This window comes from Heptranchias perlo, chromosome 21, assembly GCF_035084215.1.
Source record: "Heptranchias perlo isolate sHepPer1 chromosome 21, sHepPer1.hap1, whole genome shotgun sequence".
NCBI classification, from domain to species: domain Eukaryota; kingdom Metazoa; phylum Chordata; class Chondrichthyes; order Hexanchiformes; family Hexanchidae; genus Heptranchias; species Heptranchias perlo.
Genome location: NC_090345.1, coordinates 20,901,571 through 20,918,484, shown reverse-complemented (window position 1 = coordinate 20,918,484; position 16,914 = coordinate 20,901,571). Strand labels below are relative to the sequence as shown.

At 36.6% G+C, this 16,914-nt stretch overlaps 1 protein-coding gene across 3 annotated transcripts in view; it reads left to right on the top strand.

Annotated features, from left to right (window-relative positions):
- The window catches only part of tial1 (TIA1 cytotoxic granule-associated RNA binding protein-like 1), a 30,440-nt gene that overhangs the window by 10,027 nt on the left and 3,499 nt on the right, over window positions 1-16,914 (top strand). For 2 of the 3 annotated variants that reach the window (XM_068002242.1, XM_068002243.1), the window contains 5 exons: window positions 2,808-2,895; window positions 9,183-9,258; window positions 13,984-14,092; window positions 16,307-16,402; window positions 16,527-16,611. In XM_068002242.1, coding sequence (XP_067858343.1) covers window positions 2,808-2,895; window positions 9,183-9,258; window positions 13,984-14,092; window positions 16,307-16,402; window positions 16,527-16,611 — 454 coding nt within the window. Of the gene's footprint in view, window positions 1-2,807; window positions 2,896-8,662; window positions 8,740-9,182; window positions 9,259-13,983; window positions 14,093-16,306; window positions 16,403-16,526; window positions 16,612-16,914 lie in introns of those variants that run through there. The other variant, XM_068002244.1, reaches the window with a different exon arrangement.

The following is a 16,914-nucleotide window of genomic DNA, read 5'->3' as shown; positions in this document are numbered from 1 at the left end:
ATTTGAATGGATGTGATTTCAACCCTCTGCCCCACTTAAGGTAGATTAAGCAATCAAGTTGCTTTGAAGCATTCTGGTGCATCATTTAAAGTTTTGCATCCTAGTTTACCACTTAACCAAGAGTGTCTACTAAAGAATGCTGTAGTACTGAAAGATCTTGAAGGGAGAAACGCTACTTGTAATTGTCAATACAATACTTGAGTCTTCCAATTATGAGATTGGAGTTGGGTATTCCATTGATGTAAACCCAGTAATGCATTATAAGTCAGCCACATGTTTTGTAGGTTCATTTGAAATGAAATTATTTTCCTTTCTAACTATTGAATGTTGTAAAAAAAATTTTACGCCTCATTGCCAGATGAATATTGAGTCAAACTTGTTTGACCCAATTGAAAGCTTATTTCTCCTGTCATTATTGGCTTCTCTATGGCAGTGAAGGAAAAGAAGATGAAAATTTTAGACAGCTGCTGTGCCTTTACAGCCTGGTTAAGTTATTGATGCAAATGTATTTATTGCGTAATATTTGAATTGACGTAAGACTTCCTGTTTCATCACTCCTTTTCTCTGCGTCTTTTGCTGTTTCCTGAAAGCTTGATATTTATCAAATTAAACTACGTATGGTTAATTCAAGATGTATAATGGACAAATGCAAATATTTGGTTCTGGAATCCAACCAACAAGAAATAAAAGTAGGTTGATGGCTTTTTAAAAACTTCTTGGTGTTTATTGAATGTGAGTAAACAGGCCATACAACTATTTCTATGTACTTCATTGGAGAGGCTGGCCTATTTATCTGTCCATATAAATTTACTGTTTATATGGGAGTAGTTTCAAGTCATTGTATGAAAACTTTTTAGAAAGATGTAGTAAACTAGTGGTTTCATTTGCAGCAGAGGGAAGCTGGTTTCCATAAACTTATTAAATTGAAGGCCTTTTAAATGTTTTCTAGAAGTAGACTACAGAGGCCTGTTTACTAGCCCAACCAAGCAGATGTGAATGATTTTGCCTCAAAACATCTTTCCGTTAGGTAACTTCAAATCCTTTACTGGAGTAACATTTCAGTGTTAAACGCAGTTGTAACCCACGGCATTCAGCTGTTTTCATGATTGTCCAAAAGCTTATGACTGCATTACTTGCTCCAATGAAAGGCAATCTGAAGTGTATGAAGGTTTTAAATTATTTTTTCAAACTAAACATTTTGTAACTGTTCAAACTGAAGGATGTACCAAATCAGAAGATGCTTTTCATGTTAGAATCAGATATAGATGCAGAGTAAAGCAGCTCATTCTCTGCTGTAGCAGTGTATCTCAATCCCAACTTTAGAAGAACACCTTCTGCAGCATTAATTATATTTTCCTATTTTCACACCAGCCATTTTGTGACCCCTGAGTGAGAATGCCAATTTTATGCTGTGGGTCCATGTACACCAAGAATTGGATAGACTGCCTAAACTTATTTTGTGAAAGATAGTTTATAGCTAGTGGACAGAAGCTACATTAATCCATTAATCTGGGTTAAATTCGAACTCCACTTCAGAAAGTTACCCTGTAGTGCCACCCAAGGTTTTATTTCGGACCAAATAGTTAAAGAAAACTCGATGAAATTAGTATTGCATTAGAGTTAATATAAATATAAATTGTGCACAGTTGGATAGAATGATTTACGCAGTTACATTAGCCTTGTGTGATTTAGAATATATAACAAGGAATGAGGGAAAGCCTTTTGGCCGACCAAGCTTGTTCTTTCCACAGACTGTACAATCTGCCCCTCCCATACAATCTCCTAAGGAACGTTCTGTATAAATACTCCCTGAATCTCAAAGGTAATCCAGCAAAACTCTGAAATATTCATCTATCTCCATTAAATCAACCCTGGCCTGCTACCCTTCACAGACAAAACTCCTATCCAACCCCAACTCCAGCAGTACTGGAACACTTGTCTCTATTTAAATATTTGATTGTCCCTGTATGTACCTATCCCTATATCCCGACGAGATATGTATCCCACTTTTGTGAAGGGATCGAACACCTTCTTTCGCTATATATTCGCTGCTTTTGCTGATGGATTTTTCAAAAGAATACCACTGCATTGTATACACATTTCCTGTTTACTGTTCTGTTAATTTAAAACTATTCACACGAAAGTCCATGTGCCATCACTTAGCTTCTCTGCGTATTTGTTCCATGTATCAGATCTTTAATACTGCTTGTATTTTTCATGGGCGCACAACTGGTTAACGAGCAAATAGAGAGAGAATTCTTGCTTACTTTTGAGTTAATTACACCCCTGAGCAAAAAGTTTTCTCAATTAATAACACTCACTTCCTGTTGCAAAGTCACTTTTAATTCCTAGCTAATTTGACATTAAATTTATTTAAAAGATTTATTTGTAAAACTTCATCGCATGCCTTCTGAATATCCAGGCAAAGTATCACACCTGGATAGTTATCCTCCTAGAATTACAACAGAACAATGAGGTATAACAGTTTGTTTTAAATTGTTGCTGACTATTCCTTTGGCTTCTGTTCTCTTTAAGAAGTGCAACACTGCCAAATTTAGTTTATTGGATATTACATAGCCTTTAGTGTCAAGCTGGTAGCTACACTGTTTGCTTTCATTAGCTTTTTTTCTTAAAGCCAATCCTCTGATAGAGACAGGCAATAATGAACACACAAAAAATATATTTGATTTGTACATCAGCGTATGGTCTAACGATCTAAGTTTACAGGAAAAAATGTGTAGGATTGTTCATTGTTACTTTGAATTTAACTGAAAGTATGCATTCATTGTTTAATATTGTCTTCTCAGATCATTTTCATGTGTTTGTGGGTGACTTAAGTCCTGAGATAACCACAGAGGATCTAAAATCTGCATTCGCCCCCTTTGGTAGAATATCGTAAGTATTTTCCAGTTCTTGAAAATTCAAACATTGCACATTGAGCATTTTCAATTATCAGAGCTCTTTCAAAAAAAAGTAATCAATTCAGCCCTGAAACTGGATACTCCCACTTGAGTTCTGTCACTTGACAGTTGAAGAGGAATGTAATCCTTTTTGCATCAGGAAAATGCAGTAGCTGTTTTCCAGTTATTTGGTGAAGCCTTTTTACTCAAAAGCAGCTTATTAAAATAAGATCTGTAAGTGGGAAATTTGTCTTGTAAAATCTGCTATGGAACAACCTATGTAACAAAAAGCTAATGTAACAGTTTCCTAACTTTTTTCTGAGCTATTTAAATGAGATGGGATTTTGTTTTTGAGGTGCCGGTATTATCAGTCAGCTAAATTTAAATGCAAAGTTTTGGTCTTTCTTTCTTTCTTTCTAGTTTTTTTCTTTCTTGCCCTCTCCTCCCCCTCCTCCACCCCCCCCCCCCCCCCCCCCCAGCAACAACTTGCACTTATGTAGTACCATTAATGTAGTAAAATGTCCCAAGGCGCTTCACAGGAGTGTTATTTGACATCGAGCCATGTAAGGAGGGATTAGGACAGATTGTAAAACCTACATCTTTGACCAGAGTGTCTTAAAGGAGGAGAAAGAGGTTTAGAGAGGGAATTCTTGACCTTGGGGCCTAGATAGCTGAAGGTGCAGCCGCCAATGGTAGGGCGAAGGAAATCTGGGCTGCACTGGAGGCCAGAATTGGAGCAACGCAGAGATCTCGAGACGTTGGTGACCTGGCAGCCAATGTAGGTCGGCGAGCACAGGGGTGATGGATGAATCAGACGGTGCGAGTTAGGATATGGACAGCACAGTTTTGGATCAGCTCAAGTTTATGGAGGGTTGAAGATGGTGGCCCTGCCAGGAGAGCATTGGAATAGTCAAGTCTGTAGGTAACGAAAGCATGGATGAGGGTTTCAGGGGCGGAGACGGCCAATATTACAGAAATGTAAGTCGGCGGTCTGAGATGCACGTCTATCTATCTATCTATATATGTGCACATAAATTTCTAAATATAATTGCCCATTGAGTAAGGTTTTAACGTTTGGCTAAATTTTGCATTTAGCTTATCTGACAAATATTTGGACAAATTAATAATGCTGATAATTTGCTGAATTCATTAACCTAAAAACAAAATTAGGGGAAGACTAGTCACAGTTGTTATTTTGTTATATTTGCTGGTATAGATATAATGCTAATTTATAAGTCTATTTGAAGTTGACAGTGTTTGAATTAGAATCGAAGGCCAGGACGGCAGTTACCTTTTGGACCTGTCTCAGTGATCCCTGTGTTGCTGGTACCAAAGTGCACACCACCTGCATTGTATCAGTACAATATTAGCTTGTCTCTGCTATAATAAAAAGCAGCCTTTTTTAATTGTGATACTTCAAAAAGATACAGTAGTAATGCAGCTTTCAGTCATCTGTCCTAGATTCAGCAGTTCTAAGCGTTATCTCCGGAAACAACATAACATTCATAGATGGGAAAGATAATATAATTTTGTTTTGAGCTGGAGCAGTTTCATTCAGAGCAGCTGCAAGAGAAACTGCCCCAAGAATAAAAATGCCCATTTCTGTTGTCTTTTTCTGCCATTTAGGAAGATGTGCACCAGCTAACCTATTCTATAGCTTTATGATAAATCTGGTATGGAAGGCATATCCAACTTGGCCCCAATTTATATAAACAATGCCCTCTATATATTAAAATACCGTACATTATGTAATTCCATGTCATTGCCCAAACTGTGGAAGATCTGTGGAACAATTTGTGTATATAACTACCAAGGAATTGAAAGTGTTTGCACTATAAGTTCAGTATAAGCAGATACTGCAGTTTAGTTACTACTGTGATTTTTTTTTTTCTTATTTTTCTGATTAGTAAATAAATTAGTATGAGGAATTTGTCTTCCTGTTGTGTAGCTTCCTAAATTGGATTATCTTTGTAGTTTTGTATTTGCACAAATTTTGGGTTGGTTTGGGACTTTTGTTGAATCTGATCAAAAATGTCAACTGTAGTAGAAGTGGTTGTTTGCATACAGATTTGATATGCATGTTCAGATTTTAATCACAGGATGTAGATGCTTGAACAGTAGCTTATTTTGAACTAAGATTAGGATTGCTGCTTGATGTATTAATTTCTGTGTGATTTGCTTGTTCAGAAACTTCATATTTAGAGCTTATTTGGAAAAGCTGCAAATTTTGTAATGCATTTTTTTCACTGTACCCTTATCCAGTTTAAAAATCTGCCACATTAATGCTTACGGGAATAGTTTTAAGTGTGAAATGTTTGTGTATCTTAGTTTTTAAAATCGGTTTCATTTGGAGCTATACTAATGTAAACGTTCTAGTTTTGTAAGTGCCCCATACGATTACAGGTTGAGTCAAAGTGGTGTGATCTTTGGTGCAACTTTTGAGCTGGGATTGTAATGTAACTGCAACTGATATATGCAGTCCATATTTAAACTTCAGACCTTGAACTTTTCAAGAAAAAGAAGTTAGCTGGTCGCAGTCATTTTTCATTTGTAATGATTGTGATGGCTTTTTTAATAGATATTTCAATGGCTGGATGTTGGTGAGAAGAGTTTTGGTTACTTTTTCATTGCGTGCGCACAGAACTTGAGCTTTCTCAATGTGAGCAACTAGTATAACGAAATATTCAGAGCCAAGTAGATTACCAACAAATTAGGCTAATGTTTTAAGAATTGATTTGTTTAAGCTCCATAGCTGCTAGTATTCTTCACTGGTACCCTGTTTTTAACCGAAATATGATTTTAATTGGACTGTTTTTACATTTTATAGGAATGTAGGAGTAGGCCATTTAGCCCCTCGAGCCTGTTCCACCATTCAGTGAGATCATGGCTGATCTGTGACCTAATCCATATACCTGCCATAGCTCCATATCCCGTAATACCTTTTGGTTAACAAAAATCGATCAATCTCAGATTTAAAGTTAACAATCAGGCTAGCATCAACTGCTGTTTGCGGAAGAGTGTTCCAAACTTCCGTCTTGCATTTTATGTCTTGCATTGTTTTATTTTCAGATATTTACTCGTTATATGACTTAACAGCTTATTTCTTATTATTGTCCTATCAGTTGTTTGGCCATTGTGATGGAATACTATCATGGAATATTATGAATTTTTTAACCGTAAAGGAATTTATTTTCAGGCAGTTAGATGCTTTGCAAGTAGGTCACTAAATAACCGAAGAGAAAGGAAAATCACAAGGGGTTACAAGCATTATGTGGTTTTGTTTCATTTTGGCCATTTGTATTGTAAGAAGATATGGATGATTGAGGACAATCTTGGTTGTATCCCAGGTTGACTTGATTTGCACAACTTGTTCCAATTTACTTTTAAAATTAAGTCTATGATTCATCATCCAGTGCACGTAGATGTGTATTTATGAAGCTGAATCATAAGCTGGGAATTAAGTTGCTTTAAATTTACATTGCTTTCAATTTAATTTTAAAGAGTAGGACATTGCACTGAAACATGTTGTGCAATTAAAAATCTAGTTGAACAGAATACAGTTGTATTTTAAGTTCTATGTGAGTGCTATGCTTGAGGATGGATTTGAACCCAGGCCGTTGGTGGTGCTAGGGATTGTGGGGCTCAATGCAACGGGGAGGGGTGTCAGGCTGAGGAAACTTTGCCACTGCAATTCGGCACACATCACTGTGCGTGCAAAGAGACTTGTGCTCAAAACAATTGAGAAACAGCCAGCAGTTTCAGTGTATTCAGTTTTTCCAGAGATTGGTAAGCTGGTCTGGATGCTGGCAAGACCTACTTTGGTAGGTGTTCTGCTCTGATAGCCAATTTTATAGTATCCTTTCTAGCAAAACTCTTCTGCTGTGAATTCTGGGTACCATGATAAATGGGGCATTCGTTTAGACAGTGTGGTGCAGTGAAAATTTGTTATAATCCCAAGTAATCAATGGCCCATCGGTTACAATTCATTTGTCTTTTTTTCAAAAAATACTTCATTAATAATACTGATTCCATGTCTGAGTAGTTTACATGGAAAAAATATTTTTAAAAAAATTACCATACTAATATGAAGTGTTTAAACATTTAAACTATTAGAGTTTCATTATTGGATTACCAAAAGTTTAGGGTAATCTGCCATGTATATACACTTTGCTAAGTGAAGGCTGGAGCTTAGCCTCAGTTATTTACTGTGACAATAACATAATGGCCCAGTATTTGCTGGAGCGGGGCATCTCGCAGCTAGTGCAGTGAGTGGGATATTTTTCCTCACCCTTCAGCTCCATGTTTTTGCACTGCAAATTGCTGGAATTGCAAGCTGATTACAGGGCATCTGGGGCCTTGGTCACCAACAGGACTAATAGTCTTATCTCCTTAACTATTGAAATTTAAGCTTAGAGAAAGAAACAGAGCGAACGACAGAGAAGGAAATAGGATGAATTACTCAAATTCGATACAGAGGGAGAAATAGAGAGGGAGAGACAGAAAGGAAAAGTAAGAAAATTAAAACATTTTAAAATTTAAAAAACCTCTAGGAACAATTTACTACCTGCAGGAGTGAGACTCCACAGTTTCATTTGTTCCCTTTCTGTGCCTTCAAGGTTGAGTGGCATGTCAGGACCATTATTCACCCCATTAACATGGTCCTTAAGCTGTGAAATAGTAGCCCTAATTTTCTGTGGTGAGTTTAATTCATATTTATGGCACAAATCTAGCAATTTCGTGACACCCATGGGGAGGTTGATGGCGAGATCCTGATTTTGTGAGGCTAATGGAGCGGCACAAATTGTCCAGCAATTTGTGGCAATTCGCAACTCATGTCATATCACCTCCTCGCCACAAATTACTGGGTTTTTTTAATGCATTAATAACGCTGTGCGCTGTGAACTCACCATTTTCCCTGCAAATTCTGGGCCAATATCTAAATTTGCATACATTTACTGATAACTGGGCAGTATAGATTAATATGTAGTACCAATTTTTTACTAGTAGATGTTGCTGGCAGAGTTTTGAAATTTTTTAGTGTTTAAAATGCATGCTAGGACCATTGTATCAACCGTGGTGCGTACTGTTCGTGACATGACACCTCTATTAATAATTAAAAATGCAAGATTCAATACATGCTACATTGCAAAATGTATTCAAATACATAAATTAACCCCTTTTTTAAATTCTTTGCTTGTTTGCACTTAAACCTACACTTTTTGAGTATCCTTTATATACTGTCAACTACCTGTGTTGTAATGACATTGGTCTAGTATGTATTGCTTATTTCGTACTTCTCATCTACTTCAATTATCGAAATACTAGTAAATAAGCTAGTGTAAATTTCAATAGAAGAGCACTTGTAAGACTGCTTGTACACAGGCTACAGAAAATAATGGAGAAATGTGCAGCTTTTTGTAGTTCAAGTCACAATTAAAAGTAATAGCATTCTGGTTATTTTACAGAATTGCTGTTAAGAATGGACAGGATCCCCATGGCTAACTGCAAGGAACTGTGCACACTGGAAGTTCATTAACTCAGTTGTAGTTTTTTTTCTCATTTCTATTTATTCTCTTTTTTATAAATTTATTAGACTTGATTGTTAACATTTTAATGTGCTCTATATAGTGCGAATTTCGTATTCCCAATCCTATTGACGTGCTTACAAATCCTATGTAATTGTTGTTCGTACTGGTGTGCTTGGTATTGTTTTAGTTTCATATTCATTTTCTAAATTTCTGAAAGTCTCAATTTTTCAAAATTTACAGCCGCCCACAGTCCATAGAGGGTAGAGAATTGACCATACCAAGAAAAATAAAGAATTCAGTTAACAGGCGATGTATGCCTTCTTTAATTCCTATTTTTTTTTCTCTTTTCTGAATTTTTATATTTCAAATATTTGTGTGGCTAGGTAGATCACACATTATTAAAGGCTCTATATAGAAATGCATGGTTAAGGAAAATTGGAATTGTATTTTGTACTACAGACTTTCTCAGTCTAGTGCTAGTGAGGATTAGTGTTTAAAATCTATTGAGTTCCAGTTCAATATAATTAGTGAAACTGAGTTCAGGATACTACAGTTTGCATGTTTGCTATTTACCGCTGTACTAAAGATTAAGTTGTAACAAAGGTTAGAACGATTAGTTATATTATGGTGGGATTATAAAAATCCCATTTATTTTCAAAGTTGACTGTGCTGACAATACAGTGTGTGTGGTTCCTTTTATTTTGTTCAGAGGTGTTTTACATTTTTACTTATTCAGTTGTATCTGTTCACACAGGGATGCTCGTGTTGTAAAAGACTTGGCAACAGGGAAATCTAAAGGCTATGGATTTGTATCTTTCTACAGTAAACTGGTAAGTCCTTCTGGAATATAATGCAGTTGCTCAACAGCTTAACTATTAAAACTGCTAAATTTTGATACTCAACCAATATTTTGAACGCACGATTTACACTTATAACATGCACACACTTGTATCTCAATTGGCAGGTTAACATAGACGTAGTATGAAGAACATGCTTTTTTTAAAAAAAAAAGAAATCCTCTTTACTGCTGCAAACCTTTCACTGATAGGCATGCAATTTTATCACTCAAGTTCTGTCGTTTTATCCAGTCACTCACCCTTAAATTAACATGGTACAACTTATCTGGTTTTACATTATTTCATTTTCTTCCCTTTTTAAGTGATACTCCATGTTTTTTTTTGTCAGCTGAATTTCTGACAGAGTCCCATCACCATGTTTGAGTTTCCAAATCATAGACAATCTTGAGGCTGGGTAAGCCATTGTATCAATTAGTGTATTTCTCCCAGATACTTGTCCAGTTTTATATCTGAGATCTACAGTGTTTGCCCCTTCAACTTCTCTTGGTAAGCTATTCTAAAAACTGGCCATTTTCTCAGTAATGTTTCCTTGTATCCTACATTAATATACCTCTGCTCAGTTTATATCCCCGCGTTCTGTTTCATATCAACACAGTTGGCCTTAATTCATTGTCTGCCTGGGTCTTATTAATTTGAAAACCTCAAACGTATCCCCCTGCTGTATTTTCCTCTCTAGAAGAAACCTAGAAGCTTAGCATTAAAGGAGTTCAACATTCCATGAGGCAAATCATTTCATGCTCCAACAACTTGTAAAGAATTTTTTCCTAACACCTCTCCTCACTTAGTTTAAAATTTGTAACCTCTCATCACTGAATTTCCAACTAGAAGAAATAGTCTTTCTTTCCTCACTCTATCAGAGCCCTTTACTTTTTTTTATAAAAAGCACTCCATTCTCTTGCACAACCTAATATCCTTTTAGCTTTCTTGACTGCAACCAGCCATTGTTGTGAGTGCTCTAATAGTATGACATTTAGATCCCTTTCCTGATTTGTTTTGCTTAGTGTTTCCCATTAATCTTGTAATCCCTCTGCCGGTTCCATATCCCTAAGTGTTTGATTTTGCACTTGCCTACATTAAATTGCATCTGCGAATTGCCTGCCCACCCACCTCCCCAAGCAGTCTTCATATTAACCGCCGCAGCTGTTTTATTGTCATCTGCAAGCAAAGATGAAGCTACTGACTTCCTCTTCCAGGTCATTTATGAAAATATTTGAGTACCTGTCCCAGCACTGAGTCTTGCTGTACTCCACCAGTCACACTTGCCATTCACAGACTCTGCTTCCTATCACTTGGCCAGGATTCCATCCATCTTAGTACACTACCACCAATACCATGTTTGCTAGTTTTCTTGGCTTGTTTTCAATGAGGTACCTTATCAAAAGCCTCACTAAAATCTACATCCTCGTCCTTGCCTACATCTTCTGCGACACTATTAAAACATCCTGTGAAATTGCTCTGGCATGGCTTCCCTTTTGTAAATACGTATTGACTCTTACTAATTAGTTTATGGTCTAACTGGTCTATAGTTACCAGGATCCTAGCAGGTAATGCTTTCCAGCACCTGTTATCGTAGGTCTGTCTTCTGTTACCAGTGCCATCTTTACTTTGATCAGCTTCTGTTTAGATTCCTTTATGTATGTGGTCTGAACATAAATGTGCCCTTGCATTAAGTGCTGCTTATCTCACTTCCTCAGTCTGGGCTGGATCTGAACCCAGGTCCCAGAGGTGAAAGGCCTCCATCTATTCCAATATGCCACTGAGTTTCCTTTTTTTCCTCATTTTTAAATGAAGAATTACAACTACATAATGCACTGGGAAATCTGATGCTGTGCATTGAAAATTCTTTCCTGTTAGTTTCTCTATGCTTTACCGTTGACTCTTTGGTATATAATTTGCGCAACATTTTTAACAGGGTTGCTTGCGTTTCTAGTTCAGCACTTCTAACATTGACTAGTCGTATTATAGTATCATTATTTTAAAAGATTTGTTCCCCAATTTGTCGTGAATATTGCTGGTGTTATGCCAGTGCTTGACTTCACTTCAATGGAAAAAAAAATTCCATAAGCTTAATTTTCCATTGAAATTTAGAGCCTCTAATTTGGAGGCAGAAATGAATGCAAATTATGAAAATTCCCTTTTCCCGTCTTTCTGACTCCTGAATGTGCTGACTCTTTCATAGACATTGCAGTGTCCAGTGTTTTTGAACCATTTCTGAGCTTGTGTAGCAACCGTACTCCACTCTGGTTGGTGACCAGTCAAATAGCAATTTTAAATCCCTGATTTAGATTGTGCTGCAAGATTTGATGACTTGTGCTCCTTGCCTAAGTGATCATTTTTAATGTGGATCTCAACATGGCTATTCACAACCAAGCTGATCTGAATTACTGACTTTTCTCCTTTCATAGCTAAGATGCTGAAGCCATTTGTAGCATCTCAACTTTTGCACTGGCTGAGATCTGCTAACTGAACATAGATTGGCATTGAATTTAAGATCTCCGAATCATAGAATCCATGTAGTTCAATTCCCTTCCCTTTCACCATAGCTGTTTAAATTTTTCCTTTTTCAAACATTTTTCCACTTCCTTGTTAAAAGCTGTTGTAGCTTTCACCATTGGTTCCAGTAGGGCATTCCAATTCCATGATCTACAACCCTTTGCAAAAAAAAAATCTTCTGACCTCTCCCTTTGCTCTTTTGGTGGTGGTTTTAACTTTATACCAACTAGATACCAACTTACTAACCAGCGGAAATTGTCTTTCTCGGATGAGATCTGCTAATCGTATCAAATCCCTCAATTTTAATACTTTTATCAAATCTCCACTTAATCATCTTTGTTATAATTTTTAAAAAATCAATTTCTTTGGTGTCTTCTCGAACCCAAAGCCTCTAATCCCTGAAATCGTCCTAATGAAACTTTTCTGCTTGGAACTAAACACTGTATTTTAACTACAGCCTAACCAATGAATTGTATATTTTTGTGTCTGTGTCACTCTGTACCCCACACCAACTAGTGCACTTATCCATTTGGGTGAACTGAAAATTTCTCAAACATACAGAAATTAAGGTTTCAGCACTTTGGATAAAATGATTACAAAAACATACACATTCTTTGGGTGGGCTATCTCTCCTGTAGAAATAAGTGAAAGCAAGTTGTAGATAAAAGTAGTAGCTCACATTTGGAACTGTGGGAAGATCTGTCCCAGGTCAACTACTTAAAATGTTGATGGATGAGCCAATGCATTGAGATGTAGAATTTGATTGAAATCAGTAATGCTTGTGGTGTGTTTATTTACTAATAGTGACATAATTTGGGCCTATCTAGATTCCAAGTAAATTTTTGTACACCCTGCATTCTGAGGGTAAAATCTGAAGGACAGTTTTGCACAGTGCTTTATCAAGTGACATAATGTCATGAATGCATTGAACTAAATCAGCAACAACTTGAATTGTATGAGCATTCATTAGGTGTAATTGGTTATCTTAACACAGAAGGCCTATTCATGAAATGCACCTGCTAAATTTTGGTGATGTTTTACTGGGTTAGATGATGTTGACTGCCTTTTTGTGAATTGATTATTTTTTACTATGCATATTTAAGCATAATAAACCAACTGTTAAACATGCAAAATGATCAGATTTGTGTTTGCAGCTGCTTCACTCTCTGATCCTGATCTAAGCTGAGGGAAGGTTAGATGGATCGATAGGTAGGTTGACTGTTCTTGACAGGAATAGAGGGAAGAAAAATGAAGGCAAACTGACTTGAAGGATTATTGTGCAACTTGTAGTGGCAGGTTACAGAACAGTGTTGACTGATTCTCGTGCGAGTTGTCTGCACATTCTCTTAGCCGGGGACTAGTTAAAGAGGGGCAGAATTTTAAAGTCTGGCTTCGGAGAAACTTAAAGTAACTATTTTGACTGTTGCGTTAGAAGCCATATAAAGTGGCCATTTGGTTAAGTTTAAAAATATGACTATGCCATTTGGTTAATCCATAATTGGATATTGTGAAAATGGTGAAAATTTGATCACTTCTAAATATTAACTTTCATTTCTGTTTGATTTTCAATGCAAATTGCTTGGATTTGAAACCTACAAAAATTAAGTTTTTACTGTACTGCAAACTTGTAAGTATGTAGGATTCCAGATAAACTGCAGAAATTTTGTGTCCACAAATTTCTGCTGATCTGGTTTTGCTCATTATTTCAATTATCTTATTTCTTTGGTCAATTTTTTTTGAATGATTGTCTCTGGATAGGTTTAAGTTTAGTGACCTGCAAGCATGTTTTGTGTAAATGCGAAAGCAGCAAGAACTGATTGTCTGTCTGATTCATTTACATAGGTGGAAATTGTGTTGGTCCATGGACTAAAATAAATGTCAGTGTAGATGCATTTCACAATCCACCGTATAAATTTTTAAAATTCTGCAATAGCCAGTGCTAAAATATAAATGTTTACATACAAAGTGTCACATTGATTGGGATGGTTTAGCAGCTAGTAAACCAGAAGCGGCATGCTGCATTATTTTCGTATGTTCACCCTTCCACTATAAGGGATTTAAGTGAATATTGGCATCTCTGCACTGACAATACTGCCCCAGTCTGATTTTTATAATTGGGAAGCACATTGACCCTTGAATTGAATAATGAATATTGTTTAAGAGGCAGAATGTGTATCACTTCTACATTCTTTCTGTTGTCCATAGGATGCAGAAAATGCAATTGTGCACATGGGTGGACAGTGGCTTGGAGGCCGGCAAATTCGAACAAACTGGGCAACGCGCAAACCACCTGCTCCAAAGAGTGCACCAGAGAGTAAGTTTCTCGATCTATTTTCGATAAATAGCCTTTTAAGCTTGAAGGAGTCTAATTTACTGTGTTTGAGATTAATCGTTTTGAAATGAACTCAAGGCCAATTAATTTTTCTCCAATGTACTCAACATTAATGAAAATTATGGGGTTTACTAACAGTTTGGTTGTTTTCCAATGCTTTTCTTGGAGAAATTACCTTTGTTTCTGCAAGTGGATCACGTTCTTTATGAAATAGCAAAGGCCCTAGAAATTACATTTTCTAGTTCTGTTTAGTGAATGAGGACTGGAGGATGGCCAATTTAATACCCATTCTCAAAAAGAAAGACTGTTAAGCCGGGTTATTGCAGGCCAGTCAGTGATAAGCAGCGTTTTAAAATCTTTAAAGATGAAATGACTAAATATCTAGATGAAGAGAAAATAATTAGAAACAGCCATTGCGGATTTCAGAAACTAAGATCATTCTCAACAAACCTGATAGCGTTCAATGGGCAAATGCAGTGAATGTGGTGTACAAGGACTTTCAGAAAGCCTTTGACAATACCACACAGGAGAATATTGGAGATTTTTTTTTATTCATTCATGGGATGTGGGCGTTGCTGGCAAGGCCAGCATTTATTGCCCATCCCTACTTGCCCTTGAGAAGGTGGTGGTGAGCCGCCGCCTTGAACCGCTGGGATAGGGAATTAGGGGGAAAGTAGCAAATTGGATTTTAAAAACTAGAATTTATGGGCAATTTCTCGGGGTGGTTGGGAGCGAGTAGTGCTGTCTCATGGTTCTGTTCTGGAGTAGTTTCTGTTCACTGTACATAAGTGATTCAGATATAGGGCTAGAGGAAGTGGTCAAATTTGCAGACTACTAAAATAGGCATATTAAATAATTGAGAACCAAAGCATATTGATAAAATAGTGGAATGAGCAAAAAAAATTGGCAGGTGGAATTCTGAGATGGTACATTTTGATTTTTAGAAAAAATTATGTTTTGCAGGAAAACTGATGTGGAAAAGCAGAGGGATTTGGGGATTATGGTTCACAAGGCATTAAAAGCAGCTTGCTGATAAAAACAGCAAGTTGGTAAATCCATATTTTGAAAAGCTAATTGCATACTGGATTTTATGGCAAGAGGAATGGAATATAAAAGTTGATGTAATGGTGAATCTATATAAAATCTTTAAGACTGCAATTGGAGTATGGTTTGCAATTTTGGGCTCCACACTAAGGAGGATGTTGAGTTAATAAGAAAGGGTGCAGCACTGATTCACCAAGATGCTGCCTGTTATCAGGAAATACAAAGAAAGACTGCGGAAAAAATTGGGGCTGTTTTCATTAGAACAGGATTTGATAGGTATTAAAATTATGAAGGAATGGAGTAGAAAGGAAGACTTTCCAATGAAAAGGAACACGGACAAAGATTAAATGAAATGGATTTAGAACAGGGCATGATCATTTTTTTTAACACAGGAGTTGTGAGGCTATAGAGTTAGTGATTGAAGTAGTGACCATGTCACCACTTAAGAATAGGTTATGATGTGGTGATGGACTGGGGTGGACAAATGTAAGGAATCTTACACCAGGTTATAGTCCAACAGTTGTATTTGAAAATCACAAGCTTTCGGAGATTATCTCCTTCGTCAGGTGACGAAGGAGATAATCTCCGAAAGCTTGTGATTTTCAAATACAACTGTTGGACTATAACCTGGTGTAAGATTCCTTACATAAGAATAGGTTAGATATGTGGTTGTAGGAAAGGGGATGTGAGACCAGAGTGGGCGTATAGGATTAGGACTACTGCTAATGTGGCGGATAAACACCAACATGGACTGGCTGGACCAAATGGTTTGTTTCTGTGTTGTAATTTCTATGTGATTGTTATCTGAAACTTTTACTTTCTGCTGTATTGAGTTAGCTTTGCCCCTGGCTAATATTTATATTTATTTTCAGTGATAGTGCAAACTGCGTAGGATTCTCACTACATCTCCTGATCGGTCTGGAAAATACCATACACTAGACTCACTTTGACTATTCATATTTATTTGATTATTCATAGAAGTAAAGGTACCATACAGCACAACTAGTAACTTGTGTACAACTAGGAAGACTGAATCTATTCTCCCAGCTCCCCCTGACAAACTCTTGAAATGGCCAGTCATAAAGTCTCTGCATCTGCTGACAGGATTACGGTGCAGGTTGAAGAGACTGATGCTTTTTTTTTCTTTTATAGGTAGTTCTAAACATCTAAGATTTGAAGAAGTAGTCAATCAGTCTAGTTCCACAAATTGTACTGTCTACTGTGGAGGTATAGCATCAGGTCTAACAGGTATGGGCAACATACATTTAGATGATTTAATGTGACAAATGGATCAACATTTAAATAGTAAAATATTTGTATATTGTAGTACTAATGTTCCTACACTTTTTTAATAATCTTTCAACTCTTATAGAACAGCTTATGCGTCAGACTTTCTCACCTTTTGGGCAAATCATGGAAATCAGAGTTTTCCCAGAAAAGGGGTACTCCTTTGTCAGGTAGGTTTTATTTGCAACACGTTTTTGTTTTACTTTGAAACATAGCTGCTATTTGATATGTAAAGCAATTCTTAATATTTAATGTTAAACTCTAAGGTTAATCTGTGGCTTCGTTGGTTTTTGCATATAAGCTGCAATCCTGTGAATCATATGGTCTTACACTATAAAGAGCTGACGACCACTCCAGTTAATATTTTTTGATTACTTTTGTAATCTTTGTCCACTAGTCCCAACAGTGCCTCCAGTGTATTCAGTAAGGTGAACAAAATGTAGATACTCTGTCAATCCATTTTAACATTCTTT